The 17,171-nt window shown below is 44.9% G+C and overlaps 1 protein-coding gene and 1 long non-coding RNA gene across 2 annotated transcripts; both read right to left on the reverse strand.

Moving 5' to 3' along the window:
- Window positions 1–415: 415 nt before the first annotated feature.
- Window positions 416–17,106, reverse strand: HDAC3 (histone deacetylase 3). Its single transcript, XM_032298906.1, has 15 exons — window positions 16,982–17,106; window positions 16,793–16,875; window positions 14,787–14,929; window positions 9,406–9,487; window positions 9,219–9,275; window positions 9,042–9,097; window positions 8,531–8,664; window positions 7,918–7,998; window positions 7,475–7,548; window positions 7,265–7,329; window positions 5,329–5,418; window positions 5,148–5,206; window positions 4,832–4,911; window positions 4,358–4,515; window positions 416–1,049 (listed from the first exon to the last, which is right to left on the reverse strand). The coding sequence occupies exons 1-15, from the start codon at window positions 17,034–17,036 to the stop codon at window positions 980–982; spliced, it is 1,287 nt and encodes a 428-aa protein (XP_032154797.1). The 5' UTR covers window positions 17,037–17,106; the 3' UTR covers window positions 416–979.
- Window positions 15,132–15,963, reverse strand: LOC116565633. The gene is made up of 2 exons (XR_004275561.1): window positions 15,626–15,963; window positions 15,132–15,315 (listed from the first exon to the last, which is right to left on the reverse strand). It is a non-coding gene; the product is annotated as an uncharacterized LOC116565633 (long non-coding RNA).
- Window positions 17,107–17,171: the final 65 nt, after the last annotated feature.

A 17,171-nucleotide genomic window follows, 5' to 3' on the forward strand; every position in this document is an offset into this window, starting at 1 on the left:
GACTGGATTGTAAACTCTTCCAGAGAAAGGTCCATGTTTGTGGCTACTAACAGTACTTAGCATTGTTGTTCACATAGGTAATGGGCAACTTCTTATGTCAGGCACTGTGCTAAGCACTTAACATGTTTTATCTCCGTGTATCTTCACCAACTAGCATCACTACTCTCAACAACCAGATTCAAAATCAAAGTCATCTACTTCTCTTAATCTGCCCAGGTTTGTCCAACTCTTAACCAAAATGCTCTATTGACTCCTTATATATGTAATAATCAAAATAGAATACATACTCAGGGCCTAACATAGGGTAAGTGCTGAATGAATATTAACTATGCTTTTATTACATGTATCATCACGTTCGTTTCCCTCTCCCTTCATAAATAGGAAACTAGAAAGAATTAACATTCCTAGAAAGGCAAAAGGTACAAAAAATACTTAGTTTATTGGATAAAAACAGTGGCAAAATGGACATAAAGCCAAAAGTGAGAACAGGACATTTTCATATCCTCCCCACACTTGAAAACATACTTCCCATCATCTGAGAATCAGGTGTTAGGGAGCCAGAGCTCCTGCCAAATCCCTCTCTCTTCACCTTCCCTGGAAGCAAGGGGAGGAGGAAGTCCAAGGCAATCTCAGTCCCTGTCTACCATTCATCCCTCAAAATCTCTGGGTTGGAGGGAAACAGGGAAGGAATAAGAGGCAAGAGGGGCTAGGGACTGGCCTCCAGGGCCCACTGCCAATAATGTCCCAGATAGTTATCCTTGTCCATATCTCATCCCTAATAGGTACCATTGTCAGGCCTTGGGAGAGAGAGGAAATGGGGTTGATGGTTCAAGAACCAGATGTGGTCTCCAGACTCTTTCCCAGAGTCAGCAAAAGCCCTGGCGTGACCACTCCAGGACTGTAGGAGCTACTCCTTTTCCCTCCAGCCCAACCAGGAGGCGAAAAGAAATCCCGTGGGGCACAGCATCCCAAGCCGCTCTTAAATCTCCACATCGCTTTCCTTGTCGTTGTCATGGTCTCCATCATAGAACTCATTGGGTGCCTCTGGCCTGCAAAGCAAAGGGAGAGAGGTCAAGATGTCACTCCAAGTTCCAATCTTCTCCCAGCACCCTCTTCCAAAGGCATTTCTCAGGCCCATTGAGAACCACGCCTCCTGTTTTTGGTAGAGACTGCTATTCACCCATTCATGTATCAAATAAACATTAAGGAACTACTCTGTACGGACACTGTCATAAACCTTAGCAATACAGTAGAGAATAACAAGCCAGACAAGGTTTGTCTATTAAAAAAGCTTACCTAATAAATGGATGAATAACTGACAAAGCAAATAAATATGATAATTTCAGATGATGGAGAATACAATTAATAAAATGAAGTGATATGACTGAAGGCGACAGGAGGAAAAGGGTAAAATTTCAGAGACGAATATTAGGGACATAACACCTTATGCACATAAGACCTACAGTCTGAGGAGGAGCTGGCTAGGCAAAGACTTCAGGAAGGCCATTCCAAGACGCAAGAAAACCAAGTACAAAGGTCATGAAATGGAAAGAGACTGATATATTCCAGTAAGAACAAGGAGGCCAGGGCAGCTGGGGCACTGTGCATGGAGGAGAGTAGAGATGAGATCCTGGATGTAGGTAAGGGCTAGCATGCAGGACCTTTTTAAGCCACATTCCAAAATTTGGATTTTCTTCTAAGTACTAGGTAAAGGAGAGTTTTAATTTTAAGAAGAATGACGTGGTAATATAAACCCATAGTGAAAGAAGGGATAGGAAAGCTAGACAGGGCCCAATAGGTACTCAATACTGGTTTTTTTCTTTTTTAAGAAGTATTCTCTGGGACAGAGAGAATTGAGAAAGTCATCAAAGAGAAGCTGAGGAACTAAGCCAGGAAAAGCCTTATCTGCTTGGTGAGCAACGTCTCAGTTACTTCTAAGCGTACGACGGTTAAAGGTGTGGAGTCAGAGACTCAGGTTGAATCTCAGCCCTGATATTTAACTCTGATGTTCAGAGAGTTACTTAGTAATCCCAGCACTGTGGGAGGCCGAGGCAGGTGGATTACCTGAGGTCTGGAGTTCGAGACCAGCCTGACCAACATGGCGAAACCCTGTCTCTACTAAGAATACAAAAAAATTTAGCCAGGCGTGAACGCACATGCCTGTAATCCCAGCTACTTGGGAGGCTGAGGCAAGAGAATCTCTTGAACCTGGGAGGTGGAGGTTGTGGTAAGCAGAGATCATGCCATTGCACTACAGCCTGGACAACAAGAGCAAAGCTCCATCTCAAAAAAATAAGAAAGAAAGTTACTTAAGTCTCTCTGAGCCTTAGATTGCTCTTGTTTTAATCTCAGAATAAGAGCCACCGGAGTTGTCTGATGGCAACAGGATGATGCTATATATGTTTTAACAGACAGCATTTAGTAGTGTGTCTGGTGCTTGGCAAACCCACAAAAAGTGTTAACTCTTCCTATTACTACTCTGCAAGTCTTATGCAAGCTGGAGCTACAGGCATCAAAGAACAGAAACTCAGTGGGTGGTCTGACAGAGAGGTAGGGCTTAAGAAAAGGAAGAGCCTGAGGCTTCTTCTGGCTGTTGAAAGTGGGTGGTATTATAATACAGAGACTAGGCCCAGATTCTAGCCTGGAGCTATTGATAAAAAACTCAAACCTCTACAAAAGGAAGAACTTAAAACAGGTTTTACCAAACCAAACCAGACAATGAAAAGCAATTTTCAGAAGTTGTGGAAGCCCTGAAGCCAGATGTTCAGACACCTCCTCACCCAGGAGAGGAGATCAGGGGATACTCATGGAGGAGAGTTAGAGAAGTCCCCAAGAGTCAGACCAGTAAAGCCCAGGTCCAGAGGAGAGATACAGAGGCCTGAACTCTAAGACAGAGAAGCAGATTCTGGAAAGGGCTAAGAAGCCCATCAGGCTCTGCAGCAGAGTCAGCTCAGACCTCTAACACTACATGGGAGCAGGACTGCGTGTCCCACAAGTGTCCAGCTGTGGTTATCCCTCAGTCACATAAAAAAATCTGTTCTCCATTAACTTCATCTGTTTCTGCACTTCTGGGTTCTGCTGTCTTTTCCTTTCACTTTTCAGCAAAGTTTTGGGATTTAAAAAAATTCTACCCTATCCTTTTTTCCCCTAATTCATTCCATCTACAAATATTTAGTATCTATCTCAGAAAGATAAAGACTTTTGGAAAAAAAAAAAATACAATTATCCCACCTGAAAAAATTAACAGAGCAACGAAATCAAAGAGCCTTAGGGAGTGGTATGTAGGCAGTGACCTGTCCAACTCAAGACCTGGAAAGACTGAGGAAAATGCTGGCAAGACTATAAGCCACTACAGACTTTCTGGACAGCAATTTGGCAGTAAATAGAAAAAATTTTTAGGTCAGGCGCAGTGACTCACGCCTATAATCCCAGCACATTGGAAGGCTGAGGTCGGAGGGTTATTTGAGCCCAGGAGTTTGAGACCAGTCTGGGCAACAAGGCGAGACCCCATCTCTACAAAAAATTAAAAAATTAGCCAGGAGTGGTGGTGCACACCTATGATCCCAGCTACTCAAGAGGCTGAGGCAGGAGGATCGCTTGATCCCAGGAGTCCAAGATTGCAGTGAGCTATAATCATGCCACTGTACTCCAGTCTGGTGATAGAATGAGACCTTGTCTCAAAAAATAAAAAAAATCGGTGCACACAGCCTTTGACCTAGCAGCAACCATTCTACTATCTAACCCACTGAAACAAGCATGCAAAGATGTATATGTAAGGGGATTCACTGACACATTATTATTGTAATATCAAACAAATGGAAAATAATGTAAATGTCTATCAATGGTAATTGGTTAAATTTTATGCTATATCCTCACGATAGATTATTATACAGCTGATAAAATACTGAAGCAGTGCTATACTAGCTAACATGGAACCAGCTATATGATGTAAAACAGCATATATAGCATGACCCTATTTGTATTCACAAAAAGCAAAAAAAATCACACAAACTGTAAATGAGTATGTGTTTGTTTATATGTACATACAGAACAGTATACTTGCAATCTATAGAAAAAGTCCTATCCAAAAAAATAGAAACTATTAACAGTGGTTACTCCTATGGAATGGGTCTAGGATTGTGTGAAAGCAAACAACATATTCTGGTGCTGTTTTAAAATTTTACAATAAATATGTGTTACTTTTGTCATTAAAAATAGCAAAGAAAAGAGTGGTGAAATTGTAGCAGACATGGAGGTAAGCCAGGGGCAATAAGGTTATACCTTCTCATTTACTTTTTTCCCTTTTAAGACTCCCCAGCAAGCCTACCGGAACCCCCTAAAGTCCCTGCTCCCAGACCTGCTATAGTTCTCCTCAGGACCCCTCTCCTCTGCATCAGCCTCATCAGTCCTGTCATAGGTCAGGAGGTCTGCAGGCACATCATGAATCTGGACACTAGGTGCATGGTTCAGCATCTTCAGGTTTTCAAAGATTGTCTGGCGGATCTGGTCCAGATACTGGTTGGAGACGAGGAATAGAGAGTGAGCAGTTCCCAGTGATTTCCAGGGCATGCACTCTCCCAGCTGCCTTTGACCCCCACCATCCTGGTTTTCATCTCAGTGGTACCTCAAGTTTAGGTCCCCAACTGATAGCTATCCCTCCCCACCAACCCCAACTGCGTCTGCTTTAACCTACTGCCTCCTGGCCAATAACAGTGACAGTGATGATTTAGAACTTCCTTCTCTTTGGTTTTTTCTACTTCCCACATCTTTGACCTCTCCTGGGCTCCGCCTTTCAGGAAAAGTTTGTGCTCAGCTTTTCTGAGCTGCTGACCTGGCGTGAGTTCTGATTTTCGATGCGGGTGCTGACATCTGGATGAAGCGTGAAGTCTGGGGCAAAGTACTCGAAGTATTCTTAGGGAGGAGAGGAGAAAGTATGGCTCAGACTAAGAAAGGCAGCTACCAAGACTTCCCAGTCTTTTTCCTTCCCATCCAGAGCCCCTACATAATAGTTGCCCAATCTTTTCCTTGCTCTGAGCCAGGGGTTTAGTTTGCAGAGCTCTAAGAGTGTAAAATTTCCCATCTGCCTTCAAACCAAGTCATTCTAAAATCTAGTGAGAATGGCCTCCCTGTTGTGGGGTGGTCCTTACCACTATAGGGAAGCTCCTCACTAATGGCCTCTTCTACCAGCAGCGATGTCTCATATGTCCTGAAACCAACCAGCAGAGGGGAGCAGGCTGACCAAGTGGGCTGGCGAGCCCATGTGGCCATATCTGAGGGACCCCCTAGCTCACAGTGGACGATGGGGGAGGAAATCAGGAGGGTGCTCACCAGCAGCGGGCAACATTTCGGACAGTATAACCACCACCACCCAGCACCAGTAGAGGGATATTGAAGCTCTTGACATATTCAACGCATTCCCTGTAAAAAGGAACCAGAGGAAGGAGTGGAGGAGGCTGGCTATCAAAAGACAAGGTACCTACCTTTAGGTATTGCCTGAAAGGAGCACAAGGTAACTATAAATATTCTAAATCTTTATCTGGATAGTGAAATTCACTATGTTATGCCCTTAAGATTTGTGTATACTTTATATTCTGTGTCTCAATAAAAATTTTAAAATAAAGCACAGTCCCATCTCTGTTCTGCCCAACACCCTCCCTGGCACCCTGCCTGTTAATCAACTACTCTCATCAATGCAAGTTCTGTTGATTCTAGCCTTCAAAATATAACTTACGCTGGGTGCAGTGGCTCACACTTATAATCCTAGCACATTGGGTGGCTGAGGCAGGTGGACTGCCTGAGCTCAGGAGTTCAAGACCAGCCTGGGTAACATGGCAACACGCTGTCTCTACTAAAAACACAAAATAAATTAGCCAGGCATGGTGGTGTGTGCCTGTAGTCCCAGCTACTCAGGAGGCTGAGGCAGGAGAATCGCTTGAACCCAGGAGGCAGAGCTTGCAGTGAGCTGAGATCATGCCACTGTACTCCAGCCTGGATGACAGAGCAAGACTCCATCTCAAAAAAAAAAAATTATATACACACACACACATATATCTGCCTCCATCTAAATATATATAATGTGTATATAATATCCCAGAGCATCTATGTCTCTCCACTGCCACCTCCTCCACCTTGGTCTGGGTACCTAACCAAAACCATGGCTTCCTAACTGGTCTTCCCACTTTCATCTACATTTCCTCTACCCAAAGTTTTCTCTATTCAGCAGTCAGAATAATCACCTTCAAACACAAATCGGATCATGTCGCTTTTCTGCTTAAAAATACTACAGTGGTTTCCCACCATCTTTGGAATATAATTCAAATTCCTTACCAGGGTCTAAAGGTTCTGCACAATCTCACCATGGTCAGCTTCTCGGACCCCAACTCAAACTACCTCTAGCTTGCTCCCTGTGTTCTACTGCATCAGCTCATTCCGGCCAGAGCCTTTCATTTTATTAAAAAAAAAAAAAAAAAAAAAGTATCTCACTCTGTTGCCCAGACTGAAGTCCAGTGGCATAATCAGGGCTCACTGTAACCTCAAACACCTGGGCTCAAGTGATCCCCCTGCCTCAGCTTCCTGAGTAGCTAGGACTATAGGCATGCACCATCATGCCCGGCTAATTTTGTTTTTGTTTTTTTCTGGAGATGGCTGTCTTATGTTGCTCAGGCTGGCCTCAAACTCCTAGCCTCAGGCAATTCTCCCATCTTGGCCTCTCAAAGTGTTAGGATTATAGGTGTATGCACTGGGCCCACCCCTTAGAGCCGTCTGTGGGCCTTTGTCAATGCTTGGGACAGGCTTCTCTCTTCTCCCCTTATGTCTCCTTAAGACTCCTTCTTGGTCACCAGGTGTCAGCTCAAATTTTACTTCCTTAGAAAATTTTTTCCAAATCATACTATCTAAAGTAGGTCCCCCATTGTATCCTGTATCTCAGCTTTCTTTCTTTCATAGAATTTATAACAATCTATTTCATTTGATTATTTATTTTTTGTCTGTTTCCTAAACTGTAAACTTCATGGGAGTCTCCTCATTCCATCCCCATGATGTGGCATGATGCTTGGAACATAATAGGTGCTTAATAAAAATATACTGTGAATGAATAACCATTTAGGGAACCCTGTACAAGATGACATTTCTAGTTCAAGTACAATTTGTAGCTAGTTTTGATTTCCTAGTAGAGGTAAGGCCCGTTCCCCAACTACCCCCACCCATGTACTAAAGTCCAAGACCACTTAAAAACCTTGGGGAGAAGAAGGAGAGCAAGTCTCACCCATGTCCTCGGATGCTGAGATTAAAGCAGCCCAATCGATCACAGCCCAGAGAGTCAGCTCCACACTGCAAAAAGCAAAACGACAGGCAAGCGCAGTGATATAACTGATCAGATACCCCTTACCCAACCAACCTAAAGAACCTCCTCTTCCCTTGCTCTCTTCCCCCAAGCCCAGCCAGAACACTCCTAAAGAGGCACTGACAGTATTACCTGGAGCACAATGCACGTGGGTTGGTAGAAGTCCACTACCTGGTTGATAACCGGCTGGAAAAGGTGCTTGTAACCTGGGAGAGGGCCAAAGATGGGCACCTGGCACCCCAAGGGGATGGGGAGACAGGGAACAAAAGGAAAAAGGGGGTTGAGCGAGCATGTAGCCCAGGAAAGGGGCAACCCAAAGAACCAAATCATTGGTTTGAAACTTCTGGAAGGGATCCCAGACTGCTATGAGTAAATGATAAAAGCCAATGACTTTTCCCAGAAAATGCACATACACATGATATGTTGCATACGATTTCCAGGGATTCATGGTCCCTCTGAAGGCCATTCATCCTTAAGGACACCTGACCCAACAGCAGACAATACCAGGCAGAAGAGGTTATTTCAAGGAGAAAAAGAAGGGACCTAGGGAACAGGGAGAAGACTTCAGTACTTACTCTGGTCATCAATGCCATCCCGCAGGGGCACATTCAGACAGTAATAGCGGCCACTCTCTGCCCCAACTTCATACATGTCACCTATAGGGAAGTGGGTGGTGGTAGCCACACATGGGGAGTACCCACAACCCAGCTGTTTCAACCCCAATCTGCACTCTGGGAACCTCTCACTGCATCTATGCACCTTCATCATAAAGTCCCTAGAGCCACTAAATCTCTTGCAGCTTGCATTCATTCAACAAATAGTGTTGGGGTATCCACTCTGAGCCAACTGTGTATTAGCTGGTGGGGATTCAGCAATGAATAGAACTGAAGAAATTAACGATATACCAGGAAGCTTATATTCTTAGGGAGTAGGCATAAGGAGGAGGTAGACAGTAAACAAAACAAAACAAAACAAAAAACTACAATAAACACAAATAGCAGTGAGTGTTCTGAGGGAAACAACGAGGCTGAGGTGACAGAGTAATGGGGAAGGTGATTATAACTGGGGTGGTCAGGAAAAGCTTCTCTGAGGAGGGGACACCTGAGCTGAGACCAGAAGGCTGAGAAGGAGGCACTCATAGTAAAGAGCTGAAGGGTGGGAAGGGGAAAGTAATCCCTATTCCCATACCTGTGCCAGGGAAGAAGTAATTTCCGTATTTGTGGAAGGACACGGTCATGACCCGGTCAGTGAGGTAGAAAGCTTCCTGAACCCCGTCACCATGGTGGATGTCAATGTCAATGTAGAGCACCCGAGGGTGGTACCTGGAGGGAAGGCAAAGCCAGGGTCTGAGCTAGAAGTGAACCCCCTGACCCAGTCCTCCCAAACACCAGATCTAGAACTGTGAAGAGTCTGCTTCTGCCCTGGTCGCCTGAAACTTAATATCACCAGTTCCCTAAAGGCAACTGGGGGCTCCAGCCTAGAGACTAGAGGCAGGGACAAGAGGCAGATATGCAGAGAAGGCTGAAATGTGAGGAGGCAGCAGGGAATCTGCAGCAGTGGAAGAGGCAGCTTGAATAAAGCATCAAGAACTTGGGAGAAGCTAGTCAGGGAGGTGGAAGGTCAAGGTCCCGGCTGAGTCTGAGAGACCTCCTCAGCTAAGAATCCCATAACTGCCCCCATCTCCTCCTAGGCTACTTACTTGAGCAGCTCCAGGATGCCAATCACAATGTCGTTGACATAGCAGAAACCAGAGGCCTATGGCAAGACAGTGGTCTCATGAAGAGAGGAGCAATTCCTCTACCCAGCTGCCCCCCACCATCATCCTAAACACCTACTCGAGGGTGGCCACAGTCTTTCCCAACACCTCCTCACTCACCTCAAACTTCTTGGCATGGTGCAGACCACCAGCCCAGTTAATGGCAATATCACAGATCTGAAAGACAAACACCCAAGTCACAGTCCTCCTCCTGCCCACCCCTCAAGCTGGGTGCCCAGGGTCAGGGTTAAACCCCTAAGTCCAGGGATCCAGAGGAAAGTAGGAACAGGACTCGAGACTATGTCACCTTGTTGTTCAGCTGGGTTGCTCCTTGCAGAGATGCGCCTGTGTAACGGGAGCAGAACTCAAAGAGCCCGGGAAACACTGGACTGCAGGGAAGAGGAACATGTTGGAACCCTCCTGCCTCTGTCTGGGCCCTTGCCACACCTCCCTCCCTACCCCAGACTCCTCCAATCTCCATTTTTCAAGAACCTTCTCTCCCCTTCCTACACACCTGGGCTACCTACAAATTTATTCAACAAATATTTTGGACCAAACCATGTACCAAGCCCTGTGCAAGGCACTGGATGGGAAATCAAGAAGCATCTAATTGTCAGGGAGTTTGTATCCCAGCTGGGGAAAGAAGCAAGCAGCTTCCAGGTACTGTAGTACACATGTAAAAAGGAAGTAAGTTGGACGACAACATGAGTTCTGTTTTTCTTAGTCTTCTAAGCGTAACACATTTTAACACAATGTTCAATAATATTCTTCATAGTCACACGTTTAAAGAAAGAACTGTATACCTACATATGTAAAACGGTGATGAGATAACCCACAAAAGCCTGTAGCACAGTTTATGATATCTGGTAAGCCTTTAATAAATGTCAGCTATAATTATTACCATTGTTATTCTTTATAAAAAGCAAAGGCTTGAAGCCAGACGCAAAAGGATACTTACTGTATAACTCCATTTATGTAACATTCTAGAAAAGGTAAAATACAAGGACAGACATCAGATCAATAGTTGGCTGGATCTAGGTTGGAGGGAAGGGATTAACTACAAAAGGGTATGAGTTGACCTTTGTGGGGTAATAGAAATTTCCTATACCTTGATACTTTTTTTTGGTGGGGGGGGGAGTTGGTACAGACAGGGTCTTACTATGTTGCCAAGCTGGTCTTGAACATCTGGGCTCAAGTGATTCTTTCGCCTTGGCCTCCCAAAATGCTGGGACTACAGGCTTGAGCCATCAGCACTGGCCCTACACCTTGATATATTCTATCAAAACTCTCTGAACTGTTACACCTAAAAAAGGTTAATTTTACTGTATGCAAGTTATACCTACATAAACCTCACTTTGTAAAGAAGAAAGACTTAAACAATCCCTAGTTTTAGGTCTCAAACAATAAATATAAAAATAGTGCAGCTGACACATTTGACCATGCGAAAAACAGAACTGTAGGTTTTGTTTGTTTGTTTTTGTGATGGAGTCCTTGCTCTGTCACTCAGACTGGAGTGCAATGGCACAATCTCAGCTCACTGCAACCTCCAACTCCTAGGTTCAAGCCATTCTCCTGCCTCAGCCTCCCGAGTAGATGGGATTACAGGCACCCAACACCACGCCCAGCTAAGTTTTGTATTTTTAGTAGAGAAAGGGTTTTGCCATGTTGGTCAGGCTCGTTTCAAACTCCTGATGTCAGGTGGTCCGCCTACCTTGGCCTCCCAAAGTGCTGGGATTACGGGTGTGAGCCACTGCACCCGGACTGTTTGTTTGCTTTTTGAGATGGGGTCTCATTCTGTCACCCAGGCTGGAGTGCAGTGGTGCTATCTCAACTCACTGCAGCTTCCGCCTCCCAGGTTCAAGCAAGAATTGTAGGGTTTTAGTCTCTCAAAAGGTTTGGAAAGAATTAGTGACTAATATCTAGAAAACTAAGCAAATGAAAAAATAATGCAATTGTCAGTTTCAGGAAAAACAAAAAGCTTTAAAAGAAAATAGATTAAATCACACTACACCATTTGGCTTGGTAATAAATGAATCTTTCAGAGTTATAATAACGTAAACATGGAATACGGATTTATTTTTAAATTACTATGAAGCTGGGAGGGGAAAGGAAACCAATGTGATTCTAAGAAGACTAAATGCTCATATCCCATACTAACAGCTTATCAGATAATGCCTAAAACTGACAAAGAAATAACAATGAGAGACAATTCAGGAGGGCAGTATGATTACAAGCCCAGATTCTGAAGCCAGACTACCTAGGTTCAAATTCTAGCTCTTTAACACCTATGGACTGGGAATGATGGTTTACGCCTGTAATCCCAGCACTTTGGGAGGCCGAGGTGGGTGGATCAAGAGGTCAGGAGTTCAAGACCAGCCTGGCCAATATGGTGAAACCTCGTCTCTAACAATACAAAAATTAGCCAGGCATGGTGGCGTGCGCCTGTACTCCCAGCTACTCAGGAGGCTGAGACAGGAGAATTGCTTGAACCTGGGAGGCGGAGGTTGCAGTGAGCTGAGATCACAACATTGCACTCCAGCCTGGGCGACAGAGTAAGATTCCATCTCAAAAAAAAAACAACAAAATACCTGCTAATGATACTAGCGAGGCTGTACAAAACTGCTTAACCTTTCTGTGCCTAAATGTCCTCATCTGTAACGGGGACAATAATAGACCCTGCTTCATAGGGGTTGTTGAGATTAAATGAACTAATGGTTGTAAAGCACTTAGAATGGTACCTAGTATATAACAGGTATTACCTATATATTACAAATTAGTAATAATAGTCGATTCATATTATTATTATTTAAAAATCCAAAGATAAATACCAGAAGACCTAGGGAAAGGAGCTGAAAGTTACTGTCACTAGGGAGAAGGATTTATGGGTAAAAGGGAGAGGAGGTCTGGAATTGCCTTTTCTTTTTTGAGACAGAGTCTCACTGTGTTGCCCAGGCTGGAGTACAGTGACATGATCTTGACTCACTGCAAGCTCTGCCTTCTGGGTTCAAGCAATTCTCCTGCCTCAGCCTCCAGGTATAGCTGGGATCACAGGCGTGCGTCACCACGCCCAGCTAATTTTTGCATTTTTAGTAGAGACAGGGTTGTGCCATGTTGACCAGGCTGATCTCAAACTCCTGACCTCAGGTGATCTGCCCACCTCAGCCTCCCAAAGTGCTGGGATTACAGGCGTGAGCCACCAGGCCCGGCCTGGAATTGCTTTTTTTAAAATTTTCATTTAAAGCCCTGTAGTACAATTTGGCTATTTATGTTAGATCACTTTGAAAACAATCAGGAATTCATTAAACAGAAGAAAAATTCCTGATTCTCATCTGAAATACAGATAAGAACAACTGTAACTTGTTTGACAGGAAGACTGATGCAATGTAAATGGCCCAGAGGTAGTATTCTAATTAGCATTCTCTAATTGCACAAAGAACATCTACAGGACCCCAGTGTGGCTTAAGGACTGACCCTGTATTCTCAGACCCAGAAAGTGAGCTCAGAAATAGCAGCAAGAGTAACAAAAAAACAAGAAAACTCCCCAGACAGCCCACGACTGAACACCAAATGAGCAGGGCAGTGTGTGCAGGACAGAGGTCTGTGGGCTGGTATGGTCAAGAAACCTTCATGGAGGTGGTGTGAAGGCTGAGAAGGCATTGAAGAGGCTGAAAAGAAAACTAAGGGCATTCCAGGAAGGTAACCCGTGCAGCTGAGGTGTAGGGATAAGGTTGGAAAGGTGCCAATGCCAGCCTAATGAGTTGGCCTCTATCCTCTAGCCCTGGCTGCTTCTGTCATTAAGATCTTTCAGGAAAACAGGTTAGTGGCTTAAAAACCTGGGATCTGGATCATACACCCTTCGATGACCAGTTATGTGACTGAGGCCAAGTTACCTAAATATTCCCAAACCTCAATTTACTTATGTATAACATCAGAAAAAGGTCTATTATAATACATCTAAGGCTTGGTATGAGAATTAAGTGGATTTACCAGCAACCCTCGGCATAATACCTAGCAGAGTAAACACTCAATAAATGGTAGCTATCATAGGACACTCTACAGGATCAGCAACCTGGTTTCTTCAAGAAATAAATTCAAGGGGGTGAGAGAAAAGCTACAAATTAAAAGTCTTAAGAGATATATCAACCAAATGCAATGTATAGACCTTGTTTAAATCCTAATTTAAACTAACCACAAAATAATTATGAGACAACTGCAGAAATCTGAATACCGATTATATATTTGATGATATTAAGGAATCACTGTTAATTTTTTAGGTTTGATAATGATATATTTTTTTTAAGGGTATCATTTAGAGATACATAATAAAGTATTTATGGATAAAAGGATGTGACATCTAGGATTTGCATTAAAACAATCTAACATAAAGGAGTGTAGATGAAGTTAAGAGTGGCCATTTGCTTGGCCAGGCGCAGTGGCTCATAACTATAATCCCAGCTCTTTGGGAGGCCAAGGCTGGTGGATCACCTGAGGTCAGGAGTACAAAACCAGCCTGGCCAACATGGTGAAACCCTGTCTCTACTAAATATACAAAAATTAGCCAGGTGTGGTGGCACACGCCTACAATCCCAGCAACTCCAGAGGCTGAGGCAGGAGAAATCACCTGAACCCAGGAAGCAGAGGTTGCAGTGAGCTGAGATCGTGCCACTGCATTCCAGCCTGGGCTACAGTGTAAGACTCCATCTCAAAAAAAAAAGAAAAAAAAGAGTGACCATTTGTTCATAAGTGTTGAAGCTAGGTGATGGATGTATGGGAGTTTACCGCACTATTTCACTTTCAGAAATTTTTGAAATTTTCCCTTGTAAAAAGTTTAAAAACAAAAATAAGTAGAATTGAGTAAACAGTAGCTGTGATGGTTATAATTTTTTTCATGGATGTAGCGTGTAAGAAAAGAAGAGATCATGGCTTATCTTTGTTGTCCCCTCCCTTCCCCATAGAGCATAACCCTGACTCTTGTATGGATAATACAAGCTCAATGTAAACCTAATGATATCAAACCACTCCTTTGTTTGTTCGTTTTTTTAACTGCCCATAGTCCTCTTAAGATCTCTTGCTTTTTAAAACACTTTGATAACTTCCCTCTACTCTAGGAGTAAAAGCTCCAATTCATAATAGAGCTGTTTACTTATAAAAGGCCCCATTTCTTTAGCCTCAGTTCAGTTCACCGCCTCTTCATATTCTGCACTTGGCCTTTTTTCTGTTCCTCAAATGAGTCATACTCAATCCTACCACAGACCCTTAGCACATGTTGTCCCTACTGCTGCTGTACTCTTCCCTTCACCCTCCAAACCACCTTTGATCTGACTACTTCTACTCTTTTTTCAGATCTCAGCTCAATCTTTACTTCCTCTAGGAAGCCAGCCACTCCACCAAGCTAGAAAATTCACCATGTATACACTCTCATAATCTATCATATATCTCCTCTTCATAAGACTTAGCAAAAATACAATATTAAAATTTTGGTTTTGTTCATCACTGCATTCCCAACACTTAGCACAGGGTCTAGCCTAGAGCAAATGACCAATAAATATTTATTGAATAAACAAATAAGTGAATTATGTTTCTTTGACAAGCAGGTCCCCCTTCAGATGTTCCCACTGGTGCCAAAAGACCTCACTGAAGGGACTGGAATTAAACTGTTGGACATCAAAAGTCCCAGACCTTCCTTACCAGTCATCGCCTACATTGAAGGCATTAAGACTCTTGGTGAAGCCTTGCATATTTGTGGGGCTGACTCTCTGCAGGAAGTCAATGTAGTCCTCGGAGTGGAAGCGGCACATGTCATGCTGGGAGGCCTGGTATGGCTTGAAGACCTCGGGATGGAGACACAAGATGAACTCAGGCAGGGTCAGCCCCACTCCACAGGCTCAGACCACCCATACTGAACCCAGTCCTGGAGATTCTATGAAACCAAACATAACAATACCCTCATCCCACAATCCTTAAGTCAGGAGAGAGACTCCAATTAACCAGGCGGGTTATTACAATTGAGTCCCCTGAAGACCACTTCTTTTCCTTTCCACCTCCAGCTCAACCATCGTACCTTCTCAACTTTAAGCCTTGATCCACCTGCCCTGTTCCTTGGCTTTCCTATTCCCATTTCTCTCCATGCTCATCTCCTCTCCCAAGCTCTGATTCTGTCCTCTTTCCTCTGGATTCTTCTTTCTGGAGTCAACTATATGGGATATACGTCAACTTTCTTTTTTTTTTTTTTTTTTTTTTTGAGACGGAGATTCGCTCTTGTTACCCAGGCTGGAGTGCAATGGCGCAATCTCGGCTCACCGCAACCTCCGCCTCCTGGGTTCAGGCAATTCTCCTGCCTCAGCCTCCTGAGTAGCTGGGACTGCAGACAAGCGCCACCATGCCCAGCTAATTTTTTGTAGTTTTAGTAGAGACGGGGTTTCACCATGTTGACCAGGATGGTCTCGATCTCTTGACCTTGTGAACCACCCGCCTCGGCCTCCCAAAGTGCTGGGATTACAGGCTTGAGCCACCGTGCCCGGCTATACGTCAACTTTCTAATTAAAATCAGACTTATTATCTCTGGAAGGTGAGGGGGATGTGTCACGCCTCCTTGAAAACTGGACAAGAAAGAGCTTTTCTTCTCCCAGAAAATGCACATAGGTACATACAGGCAAACAATCTCAAGGGATATAGATTCCTGCACTAACATCACCTCAGTCTTTTCTATGACCAATCCATTCGTCTGTGTCTTGGCACAAGCAATGAACACTCATTCATATTGTTCACTAATTCCCTAGCAACACCTTCCTGTCACTCAGGCTGCAGTGCTACAGCATGATCATAGCTCACTGTAACTTCAAACTCCTGGGCCCAAGCCATCCTCTCACCTTAGCCTCCCAAGTAGTTGGGACTATAGGCACACATGCCACACATGGCTACTTTTATTTTTATTTTTGTAGAGATGTGGGTCCCACTGTGGCCCAAGCTGGTCTCCAACTCCTGGCCTCAAGCAGTCCTCCCATTTCAGCCTCCCAAAGTGCTGGGATTACAGGCATGAGCCACCACGCCTGGCCTGGCTTAACTGTTACTATCCCATATCACAGCCATAAATTCCAAGCTTGGGGGACAGCATGTGTATGTCTGGGAGATGAAAAACTGGATAGCAATTAAGCAGAACCCTGCAGAGGTATCCTAGGCTGAAAACGCAATATCTAAGATATCTCCTCTCTTGCACACGCACATACACACATACAAACATGGCAGCACTGTTTCACCCTGGAGCCCCAGCTCCCCGGAGGTAGAAAAAGATGGTAAAGGAGGAGTGGGGACTGAGGGTAAATCTCACACCCCAATACAGTGATATCCTTCCCCCCAACCCAATTCCTGAGGCTTAGGCCCTATCCACACTCTAAAATGCAGAGGAGGAACACACCTTCTGTCTTCAAACCAGTCCCACATCACCCTAACCCTAGGCCAAGGGCTAGTCTATCTACAGTCAGAGGGTGGCGGACCTGAGGTGAGAAAGTACTTTCAACTAAGCAGAGGACACCGCCCCCAACACGGTGCACATTCAAGGTACTACTGGTGTCTTCTATCCAGCTTCCCCCTACTTTAGGGGCGGGTCGCATTCAATACGCTCAGTCCAGCCCACCTATCCCTACGGCCACAGTTCTCCCCACCCCCCAACCCACAGCCGAGGCAGCGGGACTCACGATCATCTTCTTATAGAGACCGTAATGCAGGACGAGGCTATGGGTCAATGCCAGGCGATGGGGCTTCATGGGGTGTCCAGCTCCTGGGGGTGGGGAGAAGAGAGTTCGTCAGCTCTCACCCCTGGAGTTGCAACCCCCACCTCCAAACCTCCGCGTCCCAACCCCTCCTGCATATCCCTGTTTCCTCACCGTAGTGGAAGTTGCCCACGTCAGGGTCGTAGAAATAGGCCACGGTCTTGGCCATGGTGCCGGCGGGAGCAGGCCCCGCGCCTCCGCCGCCCGCCGCCAGCCCCGCCCCGGCCGTGCGTGCTGCGCCAGCACGTAGCCTGCCTCTGCGGAACTGGGCGGTGCGGGCCCGCCTCCAACCACACCTAGGCCA

This window comes from Sapajus apella, unplaced genomic scaffold (genome assembly GCF_009761245.1).
Source record: "Sapajus apella isolate SASKATOON/1434 unplaced genomic scaffold, GSC_monkey_1.0 scaffold1, whole genome shotgun sequence".
NCBI classification, from domain to species: domain Eukaryota; kingdom Metazoa; phylum Chordata; class Mammalia; order Primates; family Cebidae; genus Sapajus; species Sapajus apella.